At 35.2% G+C, this 25,426-nt stretch overlaps 1 protein-coding gene across 2 annotated transcripts in view; it reads right to left on the bottom strand.

Moving 5' to 3' along the window:
- Positions 1-400: 400 nt before the first annotated feature.
- The window catches only part of VPS50 (VPS50 subunit of EARP/GARPII complex), a 109,048-nt gene continuing 84,022 nt past the window's right edge, over positions 401-25,426 (bottom strand). For both annotated transcript variants that reach the window (XM_023724631.1, XM_023724632.1), the window contains exons 17-24: positions 21,739-21,860; positions 19,814-19,894; positions 10,257-10,405; positions 8,884-8,980; positions 7,668-7,826; positions 4,345-4,466; positions 2,347-2,536; positions 401-1,140 (exon numbers count right to left, since the gene is read on the bottom strand). In XM_023724631.1, coding sequence (XP_023580399.1) covers positions 1,021-1,140; positions 2,347-2,536; positions 4,345-4,466; positions 7,668-7,826; positions 8,884-8,980; positions 10,257-10,405; positions 19,814-19,894; positions 21,739-21,860 — 1,040 coding nt within the window. In that variant the 3' untranslated portion in view covers positions 401-1,020. The remainder of the gene's footprint in view (positions 1,141-2,346; positions 2,537-4,344; positions 4,467-7,667; positions 7,827-8,883; positions 8,981-10,256; positions 10,406-19,813; positions 19,895-21,738; positions 21,861-25,426) is intronic.

Here is a 25,426-nt window from a genome sequence, read left to right as displayed (position 1 = left end):
CTGAGTTCCAAAGTTCATCATTTAAACTCACATTATTTTACATCTGCAATACAATGCTGACATTTAAGAAAGGCAAACATACGACCTTATACTTGAGTAGCTGACAGTTCTTTCCCTGAGTCAGCTAAGCCAGATTTTGCTGTTCTTGGACAGAAGATGAATTTAAAGAGAGCAAAGCTTGTATGAAAAATGCTCATTATTTCAAAAAAGAAAGGAAAAAGAAAATCCCACAATCACCATTCTGCATGCTACTCAGGAACTGAAAATACTCAATGAAATTACTTTTTACCATTGGTTTCAGGATATAAGATCATTAAAATTAGTACACACCAAAAAAAAATTCATTATAGTTTCATGAAATCTGCCTGCCATGTAAAAAATATCAAAAAACAGTCTCACATAGCCTGGTCATGTTAGAGCATAATATTTATTAAATTTCACCATTTATGATCACTTTGTTATGACCAAATTAACTCTGACATAAACTCTGACATTTAAAAACACAAAGAACATACTGGATTTCAAGTATTTATCTGATGTTTACTTTTTAATGCTCATGCAGTGCTCATAATTAGGAGATAATGTACATTACCCTATCATATGCTCATTAAGAACAAAGTTCAGAAGGTAGAAAAATGCCAACATATTTTCATTGAAATTCTTTCTCTAAAAACTTCCCATGGATATACTAAGCCACTATTCCTTCTAATTTTAGACTTAAGGTACATTCTTCTGTAAAATATCACTGTCATCACATAACAATAGCTATGATGGGCAATAATATCATTTCAGGAAGGGGTTACAACAAATGAGGTCAAAAGTTGAAGAGAAGGGACTAGAGCATATAAAAGTCATGTGAGACCACCACACAAACTTAGATATCTGTTTTCCACTTTCCCATTAGAAAGAACATGCACAAGTTTCTTAGCAGACAGTTGTCAGGAGTGCATGAAAAACTGGCTTTCATGTCATATATGTCAAGAGAAGATAAGTGCCACTGAGGAAAAAGAGCTGTGTTCATTATCTCTTGGGTCTGTCTATGTCATCTATAGCTGCCAGAAGTTTTTGTCTTGCTTTCTTATTGATATGGGATCCCAGGCAAACATTCACCAGGTTGGTCAGCTGCTTTGTTGAATACTCCTGCTCAAAAAAAGAAGATCCAAATTTAGTACATTAAAAGACATGTATTTGATCAATGCAAGAAGAGAACAGGCAAACATTCAGGTTTCAGCGGATGGTTACTGAGCATTACAAATTAGTGAAAATCGCTCGGCTGCTAATGGAAAGGTTGATGATTCAAATCAACCAGGCACTCTGTGGGAGAAAGATGTAGCAGTCTGCTTCCATAAAGATTACAGCCTGGGAAATTCTATGGGGCAGTTATACTCTGTCCTATTGGGTCATTACGAGTTGGAATTGACTCGACGCACACGACAACAACAACAATGTTCATTTCATTTTTCTGGAGTGCTGAAACCAAGAAGGATGAGCCTGATAAAGTAAATACAAATAATTCCTTATTTCCTTACCTAGTCAAATGAAAATTTTACCTAGCTTTTACTCATGATTTTTATACTCTAAGTAACTGTGAAGACCAAAGTTAAAGTAATACAATTTGGTGATGATTTTAACACATCCCATGTTTCCATTAAATCCATCTTCACATAATGCTTATGTAGACAAATGATATAACAATCATACAGACAGCTCCCCATATCAGGTATGCTCAGGTGATAATATTTTGAGTTGAACTATGTCATAAATTCTGCATCCCAAATACCACTTAATAAATAGTATTTTTCTCTACTTATCTCTATGCCCACACAAAAGAAGAATAATCACATCTTATTAAAGGTAAAATCTAATCAAGGATGCAAGTTAAATTTAATCAGTTAAATAATATCTTCAATTGTCACTAACACATGTCAATGTATTCAGGATGTCACCATTTCAGTTGTTTAGGGGTACGAAGAACGTTTACAGTATATAACAGAGTTTAGTTTATGAAAGTTTTCAGTGTTGCTGTATTCGATTTATCCTGAAGTTAACTAACTTCAGCCTTTTACTACAACACAGTCACAGAATAAATACAGTCAATGTTTAGACTTTGGCTATATCTCCAGATAATTACTGTTACAGTTCACAAAAGGATCAAAAGCATTTGATAAGGCAAAGAGCATTGCATTGCACACACAATCTGAATATGGCAAAGAACTGGCCTAAATAATTTATGTTAAAAAGTAAATCTATCTTTACATTTCACTCCCATGAGTTTGAATAAAAAAATATATATCAAACACAAAGGAAAGTGAATAAAAACTCAATTAACTGTGTCCTAGCTCTCACCCTGTGCTCCTTGATCCAGCGTTCCATGTCATTCTCGGTCAGGTAGTAGGCTTTAATGTAAGTTTCCACAAATTCTTTATCAGGAATGGGTCTAATATCTGTTAGTTTTTCAAGTTTCATTAAAAACTGTTGAAAATCCAATTGCATCAAGGCACGACCCTCATTACTACATTTCTTGACATTGGCATATCTAAGACACATAATAATAAAAATAATAAAAGACAGCATGGTTAAAAAAAGAAACTTCTAGGTACTTTAAAAAAAAATACTCCAATCATACATGTGAGCACTAAGTCCTTTTCTCAAACTTCGATTTGGACAAATTATGCAGAAATGAGAGGCTACAGGAGAAAGGGCTGCGTTCAAGCCCTTTCACCAGCAGTCATTTTAGCTCTGTGGGCCTCAGTTTCCTCATCTGCATAGCAAAGACACAGAGTAACTTCTAAGGTTTTTTGTCTCTCTAAAATCCATAGTTCCTTATATCCAATTAGCATAATGGTCTGTAAGAAAGTTAAACTGGTAATGCAGTTAATCTGGCTGCCAAGAATCATTTATAAAACTAAGCTGTGAATAGTCCAAAGTAACCCTGGTTCCATAAGACTGTTAAATATAACTACTCGATGCAAAGGAAACAAATGAAGTAATTCCCCCATGAACATTCAGTAAACATTAACATGTAAACATATAAGCATATACAGAATATATTATTTCTCTTGATAAAACACTTTATAGACTTATTCTCACAACCTACACTACTGAAACTGTGGGTTTTAAGGTGGTCTAGAAATAAGAATAAATTTATTGACCTAACAGTATATGTAGCATTTTATTACTCATAAAAAAGTGTTTCTTCCCTTCAATTAATCATACAAAACCTGGAAAATTCAACCTTAGGGAAATTGGCAAGAAAATTAAAGCTTATATTATTTAAAGTGATCAAATCTTTTCTTTGACAAATAGTGTTTGTACGGAGAGGTAACATATCGTACACTTCTCCATTAAGCAAAGTTACTGGAAATGCTTTTCAGTCACGATTGTTGACAAAGAGCCATTTGTAATTATAGAACTGTTTGTTTCAATAGGTAGGTGCCAAGACTGTTGTCAGCTTGTCACCATTAGCTTCCTTCTTTCTAATACAGTTTTTTAAACAACAATCAAGAACTGAAGAGAAATCAGATCAAAAGTAGTGTGAAAATTCAATTGAGGTGCAATTCTAGGTCACTCTGCATGGTTTCTGAGACAGACATTTGCTTTTCAGGGATATTTCCAATGTATTACTGTTTATTACTTGTGTTCTAGATGTTATGAACACAATAAGCATGGTCTCTGAGTAAGTGGGAAATTTACTATTAATAGATATGTAAACTGAACATATGAAAGATCTGTAGAGTTTATAATGATAGGATAATTATTATTAGCTGTGATATAGTAATTAGGAGGACTGATTTTGGCATAAGAAAATCAGAAGTTCATGTGCCTTTTCTGCCCTTAAAAACTGCATGAACCTGGACAAGTTACTTAACTTCTTTGTGAAACTAAGTTTTCTCAGGTAACGATCAACTAAAGATAACAATAGTTAATCTATCAAAGAGAGTTTGTGTTAGGATTTGGTGATATAATCCTGTGAAGTATATGATTTAGTAAATGACACATAATTGGTGCTCAATAAATGTTAGGTATAATACCATCATTAAAATCATATTATTAAGTAATAAGAATTATTATTAGTGTAACTTTCAGATAACCATTCAATGCCTCATTCCTCATTCATCTAAGAGGTGGTTCTAGGTTCAGCAAGAAAAGAAAGCAAAGATAGGCAGGTAGGCACAGTAGGGTTTAAGGTTTCCTCTCTAATTATATTCCAAAGTCAAACTTGAATTATTATGGGATTGTTGGCTAGCTATTTCTACCTATTCTCTCCATCCATTAGTGATAATATATAGTATCATTCATATCCTATAATTTAACTAACAGATAATGTTTTCATGAAAAACTTACCCTTCCACAATAGTTCTATTAGCCAGTCGGATGCAATGTTCCCAGAGTATATTAGACACAGGCAACGGGATCCGGACTCTCTTAGAAACCTCATTTAACCTCCTGTTAAACTGTTCAAACTCCTAAAGAAGACAAAAATCATGCCTGCATGTAAATATCTTTATAATGCTATTTACATTATAATATTTTGATTTCTCATGAACATGGTAAAGAAGATGATTTACAAAGACTCAGAATCAAAGAAAATAAAACAAAAAGAGCTAATGTCAAAGATAATTTGGATTTAGTGTGATAGTTCAAGAAAAAGTATACCAATTTGAATATAGTATAAAACAGAGAACAATGATTTTATCTAAGGAAATAAATGTCGTTAGCTAATTCAATGTTAACAGTGTCCAAATGTTTCTACTTTTCAAATTTTCTATGGTTGTCAGTAGGAATTAAAAGAGCTGAATAATCTAATATGGCTTTAAATGTATTTTCAAGAAACTTGATTTTAAAAAATGTTTTAATAAGCTTTCAACTTAAGAGTGAAGTATTTGTAATTTGTGGCTAAACTCCTTAGAGATTAATCTGATAAATTATTATTTCCTAAACATTCTATAAAAGTAAGTAAATTATTATATACTGAGTGATTCAAAAGTCATCATACTGCTTGCAACTTTTCTATAAAAAGAAAAAAAAAACCTGAAGCATAAAATATTTTCTATTACCTACAGAAAACTGAACATTTTAATTTTTATCTATTAGTAACTTTTATAACACCATTGCAATAAAAATAAAAATGTATATGACTAATTTCAACAATTCTAATAATTACGTGAAAGCAGCAGATGGTTCACCCTTCAATAAATGTGTCCCTGGTCTAAATGTAGTCATTTATAAAAAAATAAATGCTGTTGGCTCTTCCCTGACAATGTATTTCAAATAAATTTAAGGCTTAAAATGGCATTTTTCCTTAGTTTTCCTGAATAGAGAAGCTATATAATACTTAGCAAGTCAAGACTATATGTTCAAATTTACTAATAATACTCAGAGGAAGAGAAAAAAAAATAAAAAACCTATTCTGATCATCACTAGTCAAGTTAGCACATAATGGTAATTGTGTTAACCTTTGCTTTTTGCTACTACCTAAATCACAATTTTTCCTGACTCATTTTTGACAGTTAACTGCTTTTAATTATGAAAAGGAAGTGGACTTTCAATTCACTAAGCTCACCTATGAAAATAACAGCTACATAACTGCTTTCCATCTGCTGTTTCATTTCATGAGTCTAGAAGAACAACAGTATTTGCTGCTGCATTTATACACAGTACAGTAAACTCTGCTTTGGATTTCAAGAGTCATGATATAAAATTTTTCATTAATATTTTCTTTTAAAGTTATATGCTTTCTTAATAAAATGGGATTCTACTGATTTAATTGCTAAATTCCATATTCAAGAAAGCTTGTTATTAAAAGCATTTCATTTTATTTCAGGTTGTTTTTGGGGAAATAAAACCAGGTTGCTTTCATCTAAATGTTTGGCTTTGGATACGCAATACAAAGAACGAAAGTTATCACTAACAACCTTTATGAAGGAAGGTCTTAAGGTGCTATAAATTGAGTTCAGGTTAATCTGAAGAATATTTGTTCTTTCTTATAAATTCATATTTCTTGGAATTAAGAATAACTGAAGGAAGTAAGCTCCTTCTAGTATAAATATTCACTGAGAACCGAGTCTTTTTTTCTTGCATCTCTATGATTACTATGGTTTGCATGTCATAAAAAAATAGAATCAACTTTTCAAAAACAGAATTGTTTAAAAAAGGGAGGCACCATTATTTATAAGTTACATTTTTTATCTTTTAAATTCTACATTGTTGTTGTTAACTGCTGTCAAGTCAATTCCAACTTACAGTGACCCCATGTATGCAGAGAACTGCTCCCTAGGGTTCTGAAGATTGTGACCTTTTCGAAGCAGATCGCCAGGCCTGTCTTGCAAGGTACCTCTGGGTGGGTCTGAACCACCAACTTTTCAGCTAGTAGTCAAGTGCTTAACCGTTTGTGCCACCCAAGAAGCTTCAAATTCCACATTAAAATTCCATACTGAAACTTCTGGGTACTCAAGAAATAAAAGTTCTTCCTAGTATTTCAATGGGTGGAAAACACAGAGCATCTTTGTTGTCATTTACCCCTTGAGTCCCCATGCTAACTCCTAGACAGCGCTAACTGATTTTGGCACTCTGGTCCTCTTCATCAGGGCACAGTCTCACAGTCTTCAACCTGGCCCTCCAGAAGACACCATAAGTTGATTGGAGTTGGCATACTAGATGGAACTCTGCTGCTATCTCTTTTAATCTATTGCTTTTTTATTGGTTCTCAAGTGTCCCAGGCTATTATTTATTGCAAGTAAGGAAGTATGAGTAAATGAGATAAAGTCAGGAGTTCAAGAAGGGCCAGTTTTGTTTTCACTGACAAAAATTAAAAACAAAATTTTTCCAAAGGCTGTTTTCCTTTCCTCTGATAAGCTTTCCTCACCCCAGATAGCCACATGACTCATTTCTTAACTTCCTTCAATCCTCTCCTCAACTGTCACTTTATCAGAGTCCTTCTCTGACCACATGAAACAAATGGTATCCCTCTTCCACCCATTCCCTGTCACTTTCTATGCCTCTTCTGCTTTTTTTTTTTCCACAGCACTATTCATCACCTGACATACAACATCTTATTTATGTGTGCAGTGCTGTCTCCGCACTGGCGTGTAAATTCCTAGAGGTCATGTAAGTTCCTTAATTCACAACTATACTGCCAGCACCTATGCCAGGGCATCGAACACACTGGTGATTTATAAATACCTACTGATGCATAAAAAAAAAAAAATGAACTCCAATCAAGTCATTAAACATAAAGGGGTGTTTACATGCCACAGTGCAAAAGTAATGTGATTTCTGGAAAAAAATCACTTGGAGGTAATTAAGGGGCATAGTCTGTGTTAATAAATATATACATTAAACTACAGAAATATCTTCTAATTAAACAGAAAATCTTCTTGTCACTAAAGTCATGACTATGGAGATTACATAAAGTAAAAGTCGGCCATGGAATGTAGTAAACTCTAACTAAAATGAGAAATTAGTAAACATAAACAAAAACCCACATAGTATTCTTGGACCTAAAAGAACACAAAATTCAGAAGTTAAGTGTATTCCAATCCAGGGACTTGAATTAATACCATGATGCTAGAATGTGGTAATAACTATACTCTTACTATTTTAGAGCTATTGTAATTATAGGAAATTTCTTACTAGAATGATCTTTAACAAAGTCCCAGAGTACTTGCCTTTAACAACGCATCTACATATACATTGTGCTGTGACATAATTTCTTTTACATCCCATTTCACATTAGCCATTAGCAGCAGCATTTGCTCATAATCAATGGCTTTACCAGCTACAATCCAGTAAATTGGTTTGCGCAGTTCACTGGCAGTTGAGACCGTCTGAAATAAATTTCACAGCAATAGAAACAATTATTTTCTAAAAATATCAAATTCATAAAGAATATTTTGCCCTGGTTCCCAGTATACATCATATCTGAAAATAAAAGACTATACATTTGGAGATTTAAGTTACAAAAATACTTTTAACCCATGGACAAAGTCTTTACTCAGAACATAATTTTAAAACATTCACTAAACTTGAGGCCAGTGGAACTACAACTATAAAAGAATTACAGATTCTTAAGGAGACTTACAAATATTTCTCAAATTCTTCCACTTATCTCCATTTCCACTCCAAATGCTCTAATTCAGGATCCCAACATCTCTTATCTGCAATATTGTAATAGCCTGCAAATTGGTCTCCCTGCCTCTAAACTTGCTATCTCAAATCCAATCTTCACACTGCCACCAGAATACTCTTCCAAAATACACAACTGACCATACTGCTCACCTGTTTCAATTCCTTTAGTAGCTTCCCAGTGTCCTCGGAATAATGCCTGGCTGAGAGGGCTCTACATTATATGGCTCCTGCTTATCATTCCAGCTATCTTTCTCATCACTAGCTCTATTTCCTGCTCCGACAGACTGAGTTTTTCCTTGTATGTTCACATGTACCTTTCTCTTACCTTCTGCTCTTCATATGTGCCATTGTTAGTCTGGAATAGACTCCCAACTCATTCTCCTTACCTGATCGGTCCAGCTTAACCATCACTTCCTCCAAACAGCCTTTTTCAACAACTTTCTCCCACTTACATCCCTCTCCTCCAGTCTAGGTTAAATACCCTACCATCTACTCCTACAGTACCTTCCCCTTATCATAGTGTTTATCATACTTTATTGTAAATGCAGTTTTAATTGGCTCTCTCTCACTAGACTAAAAGTTGTGTGAAGTGCTTGATAAATATTTACTGAACATGGGAATTCACTAGTGAATAAACAAACATTCTAATCCAGCTGTCCTAGAGTATGGAGACTGACCACTAATAAAAATACCTAAGTAATGTGTGACAGTCCTATCTTGCTCACAGTTGACATTATATAGAAGACCAATTCTGACCTGAGAATAAAATTGCTGAAGAAAGGGTTTTTTGACTGCAGGCATCACAGCATCCAGATGTGGCTGAAGAAACTCAAACTGTTCAGCCAAGAATACCCTACAGGGAATAAATAACCCACAGTGTAAACAAAGTGCAGGATTTAGAGCCTGTCAAATGGTTTCTATAAGTAATGTTTAAGATCTTTCAGCAAAACTTTAACAATTAAGAGTATTTTCTACTTCAGCTAGCTTCCCTGAACTACCACTTGCTGCACTCACTTACAATCTACACAATAATCAATGCTTAGCTTATCACTGAATGGAAACTCAGGTGAAAGAAGGGTGACTTCAAAGAAGCTAATCTGGTTACCACAAGGTGTACAGTTATGCTTGTTTTGCATGTAAAATATGAGCATAGACAACACAAAAGCTTAAAGAAAATAACTATTTCTTTTGGAAAGATTTATTTTAAAGATTCCATTTAATTATATATAACAGACTCTCGGAATTGACAGATTCAACATGTGACACTTTTCAAAAGTAACCCAAATATTCATAACATGTTGTTGTGTGCCGTTGAGTCCATTCTGGCTCAGAGCAACCCTATAGTACACACTGAACTGCCCCGTAGGGTTTCCTAGGCTATTATCTTTATGGGAGCAGATCACCAGATCTTTTCTCCCACAGAGCTGCTGGTGGGTTTGAACTGCCAACCTTTCAGTTAGCAGCTGAGCGCTTAACCATTGAGCCAGCAGAGCTCCTTCCATAATATGTAGTGAACTGTAAATTTGGCTGAGGCATACAAATGAACTGCAGATGGGTAGGGCTGGTGTGCAGGGGTAGGAGTCATTTGCCTGGTGAATAACCCTAAACAACCGCCTGCAGCTGTTCTGCAATGGTCCATGGTTTTTCTCTACTTTTTGTTATATATGCAAAAACTCTTAACTTACACTGGCCAAAAGTTTATGGGAAAAGTTATATGCTTTAATTATACTATCAAATTTGAGGATTTATAAAGTTCAGGAAGCATTCTTGCTGATGTCAAGTATCAACTATATTTACACTAAACGGATAATATGATTTCTCTAGAATCTCACAGGAATATATAAAGTATATTATAGTTTTCCAATTGTAAACAATACTCAATATGTAAAGCAAAGATCTTGTTGCTAAAGATTCAAACTTAAAAGATTTCCTTCTTTCCATTTATATAACTGAAAACTAACCATGCAGTTTTAAAAATTAACTGGTAATCTATTTTAGAATATAATTCTCAGAAGTATATATATTTAGAAATGATAACTATCTGCATCTAGAAGTCTAATTACACAATGCTACTTCTATAACCTTTCTTAAATATTTTAATGGCAAAGCAACTGTTTTTAACAACTTACAAGGATTCTGTGGCTACCACTCTTTCCGCCAAGCCATACAACGTATCCCCGGATGTCAAAACCACAAGCTGACTGAGGTGTGGGCTTGGTACCTTCTCCTTTCTCTCTTCTGCTGCTGTGAGTGTGCTGGTAGGATCAGCTGAAACTTCCTGAAAGAAAAACACACACATATACACGCAACCTGAAATAGCAAATCTAATAGCAATAAACCAGGTGATTTTGACAAAACTGAAATATAATTAAAATACTCATAGATATATTAATTTAGTTTAGTTCTAGTTCTTTTTTCCTGCTTTTCTACTTTATAATATTGGAACTTTCTTTTTTACAGTAAGTGAAAATGATCCTTGTGTAATGTCATTCAACACTATATGCTACCATCTGTGCATGACCTGAAGTTTGCCAAGATGAGGAATCTTTGTGAATTAACAGATGTTTCATCGGTACAATAGTGAATGCTTCTCGAGAACTTGTTAAACAGGGAAATGAGCTTACCCTTTGAAAGTCAAACTGGTAAAATCCAAAATTATGGTGTGATTAACCATTCCCATCCAAACCTTAAACAAGGTAATCTTAGTGTAATCTGGAAGACAGGCCTAGAATGTAGTTACAAACTGAAACAGAATCAAGGGTATTGTACATGTAGTAGTGATCAGGAGGAAGATGATTAGTGTAAACAAAGAAAAGTGATGCCCCAAGAGCAGGGTGCGCTGGGTTCCTCGGCACTGTCCAAGCAAGAACCACTGATTCTGGTAAACACCGGTGTTGTCTACAGGAGTGATGTGGTCTATTCTGAGGTAGAAAAAAATCCATCAGTCTTCAAATCTCTCAGTTTTACTTTTATCTGATGTCATGCTCACTAACAACTTTCTCATTACTAATTTACCTTTTCAGTATTCTGATGCCAAGCAAGGAGTACCCTGGATATGAGTCATACACATTCTAGGGCTTCAGAGAAATATTTCCCTTATTAGAAACAAACTGACGGGCACTGGGAGAGTTTCAAAGTTATGCACACCCGGTTTTCCCTCAATCCACAGCAAAGTGCTCTTATTTTTACTGAGCTCTTAGTAAACAGTAAAAAAAAAAAATTAAAAAAAAGCTGAACTCATTGACAATCTATCTCATAAGGAGTGTCTTGAGGAGACCTTAAGTAAGGAGGTGACAGACTGGTTAGTTGAAGCAGATGAACAATCACAAGAAGACTGACAGCTCAAAAGTTATCAATCACTCCACATATTTCAATAAAGATACGTTTGGGCTAACAAGATTCCCTCTGGAAAGCAAACATCTGAGGATGCTGTTTAGAATACTGACCTCATCATGTCAATAACATAAATAATTGCTACATTCAATGTCAGAGAAAGAAAGTTTTGATTATTGCTTTTAGAGAAGCAAGAGGTCAAGGTAGTGACATCACATAAAAGCACTGTAGAAACAAGCCCTCAACGGTGGCATGGTTCTCAACAAATGACTCCTAACAATACTGATGATATCATAAGCTCAAAATCACTACACTATGTGAGGCCATGAAGGAATTTTATAATCAAATAGATTTCTAATTACAATTAGCTTGAGTTAGAAATGCACATTATAATTTTAGTTTAAGTGTAAGGTTTTCCAGTACCGACATGGTAACAAAGTCCATTCACAAAATTTACAAAAATAAAAAATTAATACAATTGGTATGCAAATCATACAATAACTCATAGTTCAACAGCGCTGTTATTTTTTTTTTAAGTTACCTAAATATAGGTCAATCAATGCCCCCCTCAGTCCTTTAGTAATAAGTTTTAAAATTTCCATAGACACCTCCAAACTCCCTGAGGGACCATGGTCTCGGGAACATCTAGCTCAATTGGCATAACACAGTTTATAAAGACAATGTTCTACATTCTACCTTGGTGAGTAGCGTCTGGAGTCTTAAAAGCCTGTGAGCAGCCATCTAAGATACTCCACTAGTCTCACCCCTTCGGGACCAAGAGAGAATGAAGAGAATAAGATACAAAGAAAAGATTAGTCCAAAGGATTAATGGACCACGGCTACCATGGCCTCCACCAGACTGAGTCCAGCACAGCTAGATGGTGCCCGGCTACCACCACTGACTGCTCTGACAGAGATCACAACAGAGGGTCCTGGACAGAGCTGGAGAAGGATGTAGAACAAAATTCTAACTCACAGAAAAAGACCAGATTTACTGGTCTGACAGACTGGAGAAACTCTGAGAATATGGCTCCCCAATACCCTTTTTGTTCAGTGGTGAAGTCACTCCCGAGGTTCACCGTTCAGCCGCTGATTGGACAGCCCCATAAAACAAATGGGACTAATGAGGCACAGCAGTCCAGGGACAAGGACTAGAAGGCAGGAGTGGACAAAAAAGCTGGTGATAGGGAACCCAAGGTTGAGAAGGGACAGTGTTGACATGTCATGGGGTTGTTAACCATTGTCATAGGGCAATGTGTGTACTAACCGTTTAATGAGAAATTATTTGTTCTGCAAACCTTCATCTAAGGTACAAAAAAGAAAGAATTATCTATGTGAGATAGAACTGACAATAGCAACTCAAAAGGTTTGATGGGAAGCCTAGGGGGTGGTTAGTTGAAGATAATGGTGATGGAATAATTTGGAAAAGGATAGTGAGAATAGCAGCACAACCGGAAGACTGTAATCGATGTCACTGAATTGTACATGTAGAAACTTTTGAAATGGTGTAACTTTGGCTATATATATTTTCACAAAAAAAAGGTCCTCCAAGGTCGAGAAGGGAGAGCGTTGACATGTCTTGGGGTTGTTAACCCATGTCATAAAACAATATGTATACTGACTGTTTAATGAGAAACTATTTGTTCTGTAAACCTTCATCTAAAGAACAATTAAAAAAAAAAGAAAATAAAAAAAATAAAAATAAAAATTATTAATCAGCAATAAACAGAAATGAAGTTCCAATACATGCTATGACATGGATGAACCTTGCAAATGTTATGCCGAGTGAAATAAGTCAGCCACAAAATGACAAATATTGTATGATCTCACTTACGTGAAATATCTAGACCAGGCAAATATGCACAGAAACAAAAGTTTATTAGTGGTCATCAGGGGCTTGAGGGAGAGGGAAGTGGGAGCTAATGCTTAAGGGGCACCGAGTTTCTGTTTAAGGTGATGTAAAAACATTTGGACATGGATGGTGGTGATGGTTCCACAACATAGTGAACGTCATCAATGTCTCCAAATTGTGCACTTAAAAATGGTTAAAATGGCAAATGTTTTCTTACGTATCTCTTACCACAATAAAATTAAGAGTTTTAAAATTTTCACTGAATCATAGAATGACAAAGCTAGAAGAGATTATAAACATTATCTAATACAATCCCTGCACTTTATATACTGTTTTCGGTACTGAAAATATTAACAATTATCTCCATTATGGTGTTAAAGGGAGAGAATATAGGAGTAGATAGACAGCATGACTAAATGTTTAAATGCAAATACAGATAATGGCTTCAAAAAAAACCCTAAAAGAAAATTCTAGCATAAAAATTGAACATAAATAAGTAGTGTGTAAAATCTAAATCTAGATAACTTTTAAAATTACATAGTTATAATTAAAATTAAGATTTTCAGTATGAATTAAAGACACCAAATGCATACAACTTTGGGAATATAATTTACTTTTATAAATTTTAGGGAAATGGAAATAAAACACTTTAAAGTCTTTCAAGTTAGAAAATAGCTTTATTCCATGTTAGCTCTTTTTTATATCCTACCTTCGACTACTACCACCTGTCAGTTTGTCATACTGTGGTGGTTCGCCTGTTGCTATGATACTGGAAGCTATGGCACTGGTATTTCAAATACCAGCAGGGTCAACCATGGTGGACAGGTTTCAGCAGAGCTTCCAGACTAAGGCAAACTGGAAGAAAGGCCTGGTAATCTACTTCCAAACATTAGCCAAGGAAAACTCTATGGATTACAACAGAATATTGTTTGCTATACCAATGATCATGAAGATGGCACAGGACCAGGCAACATTTCGTTTTGTTATATATAAAGTCACCATGAGTTGGAGCCCACCTGCAGAGATGACAACTAACAGCAATATTTTCTACTAAAAATATTGTTTCTTTTCAGTCTCTATTTACTCAATCGTCTTTTAAAAGTTATTTTGGGAATAACAATTCTGTGTCCTCTATGGAAGCATCAAACAAGGGTCAGGGAATTATGCAAGTTAAGCAATGTTTCATCTCCATGATTGTCTTCTACTAGAAAAGAAAATAACCACCCCACCTCTGCCAAACAAAAAAACTACAAGGATGAAAAAAAAAACTTTACAAATAGGATACTATTACCAATTGTGTGCCAGTGTTATTTAATTCTGATGTTTATTTATTTAATCACCAACTACCAAATGTCTGCATGAGGAATCTTGGAATCTCTCACGACTCCCATTCTTCCTTACTTCCCACGTCCAATCAGTCACTAATACATGCTTAAACAGAAACCTCTCTTGTCTTCTTTCTCATGCCACTACTTATACAGGCTCCAGGCCCCTTAGCATTCTTAACTATTCTAAAAGCCCCCCAACAGAGACCTCTGCCTCTAGCTTCTCTTGTTTCTACTCCAGTTTCCACACAGTTAACTAGCTTATCTTTCTATAATACAGATGTGATCTTTCTAAAATGCAGATCTGGTCACACCACTTCTCAGTTTAAAAATCTCAAATGACTATCCACTCCTTACAAGAAAAAGTCTAAATCTGTCACCATCGTATGATTATTTTACAAATGACACTCAAAATAGCCCAAAGATCATCACAAATACTACCCACACATAATAACACAGTTATTTTTGAATTTCATTCTTTTGTGATTAGATACCATCATGTGTACACCATATTTATAACAGCTAAAAGTTTCTTTGAATTTAGATACTGTTACGGATTGAACTGCAAAATATGTATTGGAATCCTAACCACTACAGCTGTGGATGTAATTCCCTTTGGGAACAGGGTTTTCTTTGTTATGTTAAGGAGGCCATATCATGGGGGTGTGTCCTAAACCTAATCATTTCTGCGTTATTAAAAGAGTAGATTATATATAGAAGCAAGCAGAAATGGGGGAAGACAGATGCTACTTGAAGATCGCCAAGGAATCTAGGAATGCTAGTCCATGGAGAGAGCCTTCCCCTACAGCTAGTGTCCTAGTTTCAGATTTCTAGCCTCCTGAACTGTGAGAAAATAAATTTCTGTTCTTTAAAACCCTCTGCTTGTGGTATTTCTGTTACAGCAGCACTAGGAAACTAAGACAGATACTAAGTGGTTAATTTGGATAGAACAGGGAGGCAGTGATAGAAGGCAGAGAGGGTATATCTGTAGCCTGAGGGGAATACAGTTTATCTTTGGGTACAGCCTAAAACCAAAAAACCAAACACATTGCTGCCGAATTGATTCCGACTCCTAGTGACCCTGTAGGATAGAGTAGAACTGCCCCACAGGGGTATCCAAGGCTGTAATCGTTAAACAGAAACAGACTGCCACATCCTTCTCCGAGGAGAGGCTGGTGGGTTAGCCGCTGACCTTTAGGTTAGCCACTGACCTTTAGGTTAGCGGCTGAGTTCTTTAACCACTGTGCACCAGAGCTCCTTCTAGGTATGACCAAACTGAAAAACCAAACCCACTGCCATGGAGTCAACTCTGACTCATAGCGACCCTATAGGACAAAGTAGAACGCTCCTTACGGTTTCCAAGGGGCGGCTGATGGGTTCAAACTGCCGACCTTTTGGTTAGCAGCCATAGCTCTTAATCACTGTGCCGCCACGAGTCGCCAAAAATACTGTGGCTGGAAGGTAAGGTCCTCCTTTACTCTCAGAGCTCACTTCTAAAGACATTCTTTCAGAGATCACTGGAATTGTTCACTCTACTTCAAAAGGCTATCATGAGGATGTCTGCCTATATTCCCAGTTAATACTGGCATTTTAGGCATAAAAATTACAGTAATTATCTGCTTAAAGGCTAAAGTTCTGTGTTTACATTTAGGAAAATATGCTTGAAGAGAGCAAGAGAGTCACAAAAATGTCAAGCCGACATAAATAAATGGTATGTGCTTAGGTGTGCACTTAAATGGAAAAAGCTCTTAAATTACACCAGTACAATAAGTAAAGGATAAGCGAAGACTTGGAGAAAGAAAAATCTTAATCTTTTATTCTCACAGCAAAAGTCATATTTTTTGGGTCTTTGCTGCCATTAATTTACTAATACAAAGAGAATTCATACTACGGACTTTCTGGACAAATTTAAAATACTTTTTTTTCAAAGACTTAAGATTGGCCAAAAGCATTAAAGCAAACAACTTAGTTAGCATTGTCAAATGGATAATTAAAAATCCACATTTCTGGCTGCATTAACACCTATCCCATCATCCTTTCCTACTCTCCCTCTATTAGACCCCCGTTTTTAGACTTTTCTCTGATGTGTCAAACACATTTAGTTAGTTTGTATTGGATTTATATGTTAAACTATTTCAGGTGGCATTTTTAAGATCATAATGACAGCTTAAAAAGAAGAAAATATTGGAAGATGTCTATTGAGGAAATGAAATTACCAAAAAAAAAAAAAAAGTGTTATTAAAATTTTAACTGACATGTAGGAGAATTGTAAGGAAAAATACTACTTCCAGCTAGTTGGCTCCAGATTGATTAGGCTATAAATTATTTTAATAGCCAAAGAATATACTGAGTAGCAAGAAATCAATTAATGTTCTCTGCCAATGTACATGCAAATTAAGTCAAGAAAATTAATATACTAGCTTAAAAAACCTGAGATCAAGGTCTAGTAAATGACAAAAGTGTTTTCTAAAGAAATAAACCAATGCTTATCAGTATGAGTAGTAATTCAACATTTCAACACTGGAAACTAATGGAAATCTTTAGAAAAACTTCTACTATACTGCTGTGGAGTCTTAGCCTCCAGAGAAATAAGGATACTGGAGAGGCCCTGGCAAAGGTTCTATGCACTGAAGGAGAAAAGACTGCTTTAACGGTCTTCTGTTCCAATGTACGGTCTTTCAATATAAAAGATGGTAAGGATGAGGCTTTAAAGAAAAGCTTTGTTTAAAAATTTAAAGATAAGATGCCAAACTAAAAAAAAAAACAGTCTACCTTTCTACTTATTTATACAGCAGCAAAGAGGAGGTTGGCTTGTTAAAACAGATTTCTAAAGCTGACTACTTTACCAGTTCAGGACAATACTCTCCAATGAAGACAGACCTGATCAGCCAAATGCTGTTGTAATTTGGTGCCATCAAGTTGATTCCAACTCACAGCAACCCTACATGACAGAATAGAACTGCCCCATAGGGCTTCCTAAACTATAATCTTTATGGAAGCAGATCACCAGGTTTTTCTCCCACAGAGATGCTGGATGGAACCACCAACCTTTTGGTTAATAGCTGAGTGCTTAACCATTGCACCACCAAGACCTCTAGCCAGATGCTACCAATACATAATTATCAGTAGATGGGTGGCAGCCTGCCTCAAGGAACAGCTAGTTTGGTCCCATTGTTTACTCAGTCATGTTGTTTCATTATATACCATGTGGCAGAACCTGAAGCATTAAATCCATGCCTTAAGGGTCAAGTCTGGAATGTGGTTTGACAATCATAAAATACTAACTAGCAAAGATGATAGAGAAATGTCAAAGTGAATGGCTCTAGTGGTGAAACTGGCTCCCTCGATCTTGAGGCTTTCAGCCGGGAACACGATAGACTTCAGTTGTAGACTAATAACTAAGATCTAGGGTAATGTCTGGCATATAACAATGATTTCAATAAATACTTCTTAAAAGAATAAATGATTACAGTGCTTTATAAAAACTTCAGTAACAGAAGTATGCATACAATATAGGGATTATAAAAGAAGAGGAAAATGCTTGTTTGGGTAGGTAGAAGGACTAAGAGAAAATTCAGAGAATCCTGGGTTTTAATGTAGATGCAGACAAACATGCAGGAAAACATACATCTCTGGCTATAGTAAACAATCACAAAAAAAAAATTTTTATTTTAAATGCTTATGTTAGCTTAAACACAACAGAGTGTCAAAAAAACCCCAGACTCGACCCCATGAGTATGGCACCCGGACACCCTTTTAGCTCAGTGATGAAGCCCCTCCCAAAGTTCACCTTTCAGCCGGGGATTGGACAGCCTCATAAAACAAAACAGGACTAATGAGGCACAGCAGTCCAGGACTAGGACTAGTCCAGACAAGGACTAGAAGGCAGGAGGGGACAGGAAAGCTGGTATAGGGAACCCAAGGTTGAGAAGCGACAGTGTTGACATGTCATGGGGTTGTTAACCATTGTCATAGGGCAATATGTGTACTAACTGTTTAATGAGAAACTATTCTGCAAACCTTCATCTAAGGTAAAAAAAAAAAAAAGTATTATCTATGTGAGATCAAATTGACAACAGCAACTCAAAAGTTTTGATGGGAAGCCTAGGGGACAGTAAGTTGAAGATACTGGTGATGGAATAATTTGGAAGAGGATGGTGAGAATAACAGCACAGCTGGAAGAATGTAATCGATGTCACTGAATTGTACATGTAGAAACCTTCGAAATGGTGTAACTTTGGCTATGTATATTTTCACCAAAAAAAAGGTCCTCAAGGTCGAGAAGGGAGAGTGTTGACATGTTGTGGGGTTCTTAACCAATGTCATAAAACAATATGTATACTGACTGTTTAATGAGAAACTATTTTTTCTGTAAACCTTCATCTAAAGTACAATAAAAAAAATAGAAAAAAAACCCCCAAACTTGTTGCTGTCCAGTCGATTCTGACTCATAGTAGAACTGCCCCATAGGATTTCCAAGGAGCGGCTGTTGGATTCAAACTGCCAACCTTTGGGTTGGCAACCAAGCTCTTAACCACTGCGCCACCAGGGCCCCAACAGAGGCTCAGCTTGGTGTTAATGCTGCCTCACTAATCTTAAAGCATGCATTTCATCAAGTGACAGAACAGCCAAGAACCAGAACTCCCTACTGCAGAAAAAGCCAAGCCCAAAATTTCTGCTTGAACTTCAAGGTCATTCATAAAGTTGTCCCTAACACTCTCTGCAACATAACTGTCAGTGCTCCAGTCACAAAGATGTAGCAAACTCGGGGCCAGGCCTGCTCCCACCTCAAGGCCCTTGCTCAGTCTCTGTACCTTAATTCGAACGTCGTTCTTTCTTCTCTTCCCTGCTAAACCCACGTCTACTCTTCAAAGTCTAGCACAGGCCTCATTTCCTCCTTCAGTTATTCTCTGACATTAATTTTTCACATTAACGTTTTCCTTGCTTTGAAGCTATACTGGCCATATAATCAGTATCATACTCTCTCATATATCCTAGTTTTCTCACTCCAATCAGACTATAAGTAACCTTCATTTTACCTCCTACCTGCAATCAGTGTTATACTAAGGATTCAGGCACTCAATACATGTATAGGCACACATTTATATGTAGTTAATTAGATGGTTAATTTCTATTTTACATAACCCAAAGGAATTGATTCCAACTGATTACTTACCAGATCAATAAGGCTTTCCTGTATTCTGTTTAGAGTTGTTCTTAATCTACTACTACTAAGGCCTAATCCTGTTGATTCCAACTGAAAAAGAAAAAGAAACACATGTTAAATCACTCTGGAGATAATCTTGCAAATATAACAGCTTCAAATTAACCAAGTTAAGTATCTGATGAATTTTCACTTAGATATTTAGACCTCAGAGCTTTCCCAATTGCGCTTAAAATTTCCTGCACAATATGCAAAGAAGTCAAATCTTTGCCCTAAAGGGAACAAAGGAACCATTTACATGTGTGCATTTACAGGTCACACTAACATCAATCATTCTTATGTATCATCAGAAGAGAGTTCACCAGAATTATTTTCTCATGAATTATTATTTTTAGTTACAAAACTTGAGATTTTAGATGCTTAAAGATGGAACACTGTATTGTATTTTAGGTCCACTGTGTTGTGTTTATGTAGAAACAAATGTGTGTCAGTGTCTGTTGTTGTTGTTAGTTGCCCTTGAGTCAGTTCTGACTCATGCAGACCCCACGTGTTTCAGAGAGGAACCACTCCATACAGTTTTCAAGGTTGTAACCTTTCAGAAGCAGATCACCAGGACTGTCTCCCAAGGTGCCTCTGGGTGGGTTTGAACTGTTAACCTTTCAGCTAGTAGTTCAGCACTTCATAGCCAAGAGCATTTAATTCCCAGAAGTTTCCAAAGGACTCTGCTGTAATATGCTTTACCAGTAATGTGGTTCAGAACTATTCTGTCCAATATGATAGTCACTATCCACATGTGGCTATTTATATTTAAATATAAATTAACCAAAATTAAACACAGTTAAAAATTCAGTTCCTCAGGCACATTTCAAGTGCTCACTAGCCACCTGTGAGTAGTGGCTACCACAATGGGCAGTACAAATACAGACCATTTCCCAGAAGATAGAGTAAGACTTATCTAGGAGACTAAAAGACTCTGACAATTAGCTAAAACACTACAATGTCTTTCTTCATTAATACTTACTAACTATCCAAATTCAGAGCAATTAATTCGTATATATTTTATAACATAAATGCTGTAAGTACACTTTGCATGTCCCTGATATTAGTATTCTTCCTTTCTAAGGAACACTTTGCAGAATCAAGAGCACAGGAAATTCAGATGCCACATTAAAGGGTCATGTCTTCAACACAGCTTCAACACTAAGAATATCCACATGATGAACGTAGTGAACTTAAATTCACATATTTTTCCAAAAAAGTTTAGAATATAGTATAAGAAAAGTTAGATATTATTATGATATATTCATAGGCCCCAGCAGTATGCTTTTACATGCTAAACTATCAAATATCTAGGTGCACCACATAATAATTTCCAAGTATCAGATCAGTTACCTGCCTAAGACTGTGATGTTCTCCAATAGGAGTAGGAAAAATAAACTTAGTAACAGCTTTGGAAACACAAAAAGGAGGTGCAGGAAACATTAATTCAGGCTGAAGATGGTTCAGTTCAAAGATTTTGAATTATTTTTAATAAATATTGGGTTATACTCTGAATGTATTAGTGATTATTAAGGTCGTTAGTCAATATTTATAATGTTTCATTTTCTGTGTAGTAATTATACATAGGGCCAGCTTTTAATAAGACAACTTGCACATTTTTTATTGCCCAAATATGTCAAGGTTAGAAACAGATGTTGCACTTTTTCTGCCAAAAATTTGAATAATATACAATATGTTTATCATATCAAAGCTTAAAATTAATATATAAATAAGGCAATCAGGAAGACAGAAAGCTGATATCAATAATTTTGTACATGAAGGATAATTCTCAAAAGAATGTTACTTGTATATTTTATAAAAAGAATGAAAACTAATTTACATTGAAAAAATATATATATTTTAAAAGAAACAGACTTTCCCTCCAAAGATTGACTTACTGAATCATTCCGACCAAAAAATGTATATATTGCATACAAGTAATAATCAAATAGTTGAGACATGAAGTGGATAACATCAAAGGCAATTGGCTTAAGAATGTTCATCATCTGCATATATTTCCCTGAAAAAAATAAAGAAAAACAAAATTAAAATTTGCCAGTCTAATTATAAAGAGACAATAAAAAGTATAATCTAATTTTCTTTTATTAGATTAGTCCCTAATTCTATTTCTTTTTATGGGGAAATAACAGGGAAAGAAGCACATCTGTAAAAAAATGCTCCATGCTTGCCCTTTTGGAAAAGAAAGATGTTAAAAGAAGCCATTTCTTAATTTCCAAATGAGCATATAATTCAGGTGTTGGTTCTACATCATACAACTGTAATATCTTCTTCATGTTCCTATATAAATACGGTGTCATAAAAACTTTAATATTACCATGTGTGACAAAATCCTATTATCAGTATATAGAAATATTATAGTTTATATAATGGTATGAAACAAATGAAAATTTTAAAAGCAAAACTCGTTTCATATATGTAGACACAAATAAAAATACACATACATATGTAAAATAATAAATGGGATAATACTCAGGTATCAAAATCTGTCCCTAGCAATTTAAATAATCTTGATAAATAAACACCAGAAAGCAAGGAAAAAGAAAATTATGGAAATTCCATAATACATAATACTTTCCTAGCATGTTCTATATTCTTTCAATGAATTGAAATTACAGAAAACAGGTACATGAGAAAGAAGAAAACAGAATAGGCCTATATATATGATAAAAACTTTAGCAAAGACGGCTTCCTACCCAACCAGAATTGTGAGAGATTTAATCAGAGCCCGTTGTTGACTTTAAATTACTAAAACACTTTAAGGCTCAGCCAGCGCTATCACTCTTCCACTCAAAATGCTTCAATGGCATCTCATCCAAAGTCTTTCATTATAAACCACCCTTACCCTCCTATAACCTACTACTCTCACCCACATATACTCAGCTCCAAATCTTCTGCCTTCTTGCTGTTCCCATAATACAACACACTAGGCACACATTCATTTCAGCACCTTTGTTCTTGCTGTTCCCTTTGCCTGGAATGCTCTTCCCTAAGGAATTATAATGGCGCACTTGTCCTCTCACCTTCTTCAACTCTACTAAAAGTCATTTTCTCAGTGAGGACTTCCCTGACTATCCTATTAAAATATACACCCACATGCCTTTCCTGCTTCATTTTTCTCCAAAGCATGTCTCACCATCTCACAAACTACACATTTTTCTTCCTATCTGCACTCTATCTTTATGCAAATAATGTGCACGTTCTATGTTTGTTTGCTGACCACTTCCTGCCCCCATGAGGTATTCTTGTAAGTGTATTATGTTAACTTATTTTTACAGTACCATGTAAAAAAAATGGTATAGCTTGCTTATGAAAACACCTTGAGGCGGGGAGGGGCGGTTGGCTAACAAATGAAGGCACGCATTATTTGTGTAAAAATACAGTAAGTGCTAAGAAGCCATAAACTTTTGCATTTGATTCACTGCTGTGGTCCAGACAGTGGGCACTCAACAAAGTATTAATTTAATGAATGATCCAAACATATTTAACATTACATAAAGCCAAACAACTCTCTCTGTAAAACTTTCTTACAAGAACGATACAACTGACAGCCAAAAATGATCTGCCAAGTACACAGAGAACTTAAATCAACACTTTTCACATTTCTTTTTCCAGAAAGATAATTCCCAAATTGATGACCTCAAATTTTTTCAAAATTTTTAACAATTAATTTTAAAAAAGATCTGAGGCAGATATCTTAATTTTTTTATATGAATACAATACAATGTCACCTTACATTTTTCAAATGTTGCTAAAGGAAAAGATATACAGGTTCAATCCAAGAACCATTTAAGACTACACCATGTACTTGGCCTATACTGAAGTAATTTACCAAGTTTCGAATTTAAAACAGTCAATGACTAGTATATTTATTTGAGTAGAAAGTTTGGAAATATCTAATTAAACAAATCTTCTTTAAAACAGTATTTTTTTAGTGAGAAAGCTAAAAAAAAAAAAAACAACCTGTTGCCGTTGAGTCGATTCCAACTCATAGCAACACTATAGGACAGAGTAGAACTGCCCCATAGGAATTCCAAGGCTGTAATCTTTACTGAAGCAGACTTCTACATCTTTCTCCCATGAGTGGCTGGTGGGTTCAAACTGTTGACCTTTCAGTTAGCAGCCGAGCACTTAACCACTGCGTCACCACTGCTCCCTATAAGAAAGCTAATTACTTACTACCAAATTTAGTATTTGCTGGTATTTCCGCAAGGAAAAGTTAGAAAGACAGAGAGGTACAGGACAGAAAATTGTAGGTAAGGAAATGAAGTCTAAATCTGCACTGTCCAATCAGAAGCCACTGGCCACATGTGACTACTTAAATTTAAAATATTCAAATAAAATGATATATTGAGTTCCTCAGTTGTTTAGTCTCATTTCAAATGCCCGATAGTCATACGTGGCTAGTGGCTACCATATTGGACAGCACTGATACAGAACAGTTCAATGATCTCAGAAAGTTCTGATTTAAATGATACCTACAATGACGCTTCCCTGTTTTTCAAATATTCATGGAACTCCTATACTCTTCTAGAAATCACACTGTACAAACACACAACACAGTTCCTCTTTTCTAGGAGATTCCACTTAAAATAATTTCTTAACAAATGTCTAAGTGTAATAAAATATAAAACACTTGAGAAAAATGTTGTTTTCATAACCTTATACACAAACAGCAAAAGTAAAAAGGGGACATAGAAAGCATTGCCCACTCCTCCGAATCCTAGCCTTGTGAAATCTTTTGTCAAAGGCCAAGAACATTTCTTTATCACTACATCACTCAAAAGTCAACACTCTCAAAGTGCCAAGCACATATCTTCCTCATTCCTACCTCTGGGAGATGCCAATATTATGTTCTCTTTCCTCTACACATAGGGTCAGATACAGTCATACATAAAAATTTAAAAACCAAAGTTTCTTGTTAATATATAGAACGGTGCAAGGGAGATTGGTTGAATCACGTAACAACTACAAATCCCTAATTCTATTTATTTTTATGGGAAAATAATAGGAAAAGAAGTTTATCTGTAAAAAATGCTCCACATTCTCCCTTCTGCAAAAGTAAGATGTTAAAATAGGCCATTTCTTAATTTCCAAATGAACACATAATTCAGGTTTGGCTCTACTTCATGTAACTGTAAATTTTAGATTGGTAATCTTGAAGACACCATGAATCAAGAGAAAACACTTCAACTGCAGTAGAAGATATGACAGATTTACTCTAATGGAGATTTCTACTATCAAAATCATTTTTTTAATATCTAAGATCTCCGTACATCTGTTTTAATTTACATTAAGATAATTTTAAACAGTAATCAGATGGTCAGTAAGAGAAACACACACACACCCAAAACAAAGTGAAAACCATTCAACTCAGATTTGATTCTTAATCTTATTTACAGGTTGTTTGTTTCAAAATCATCTTTCACAATTATTCTCATACTTTCAGAAATTTAAAAACAAATCACATTTGGAAAATACTTGAAAAATATGTTCTAGAATCAAAAACACTGGAAATAACAAATGTTGGAGGGGCTGCAGGGAGATCGGAACTCTTATGCACTGCTG

Source organism: Trichechus manatus, unplaced genomic scaffold (assembly GCF_000243295.1).
Source record: "Trichechus manatus latirostris isolate Lorelei unplaced genomic scaffold, TriManLat1.0 scaffold00253, whole genome shotgun sequence".
In the NCBI taxonomy this organism is placed as follows: Eukaryota; Metazoa; Chordata; class Mammalia; order Sirenia; family Trichechidae; genus Trichechus; species Trichechus manatus.
This window is presented reverse-complemented; position numbering and strand designations above follow the sequence as displayed.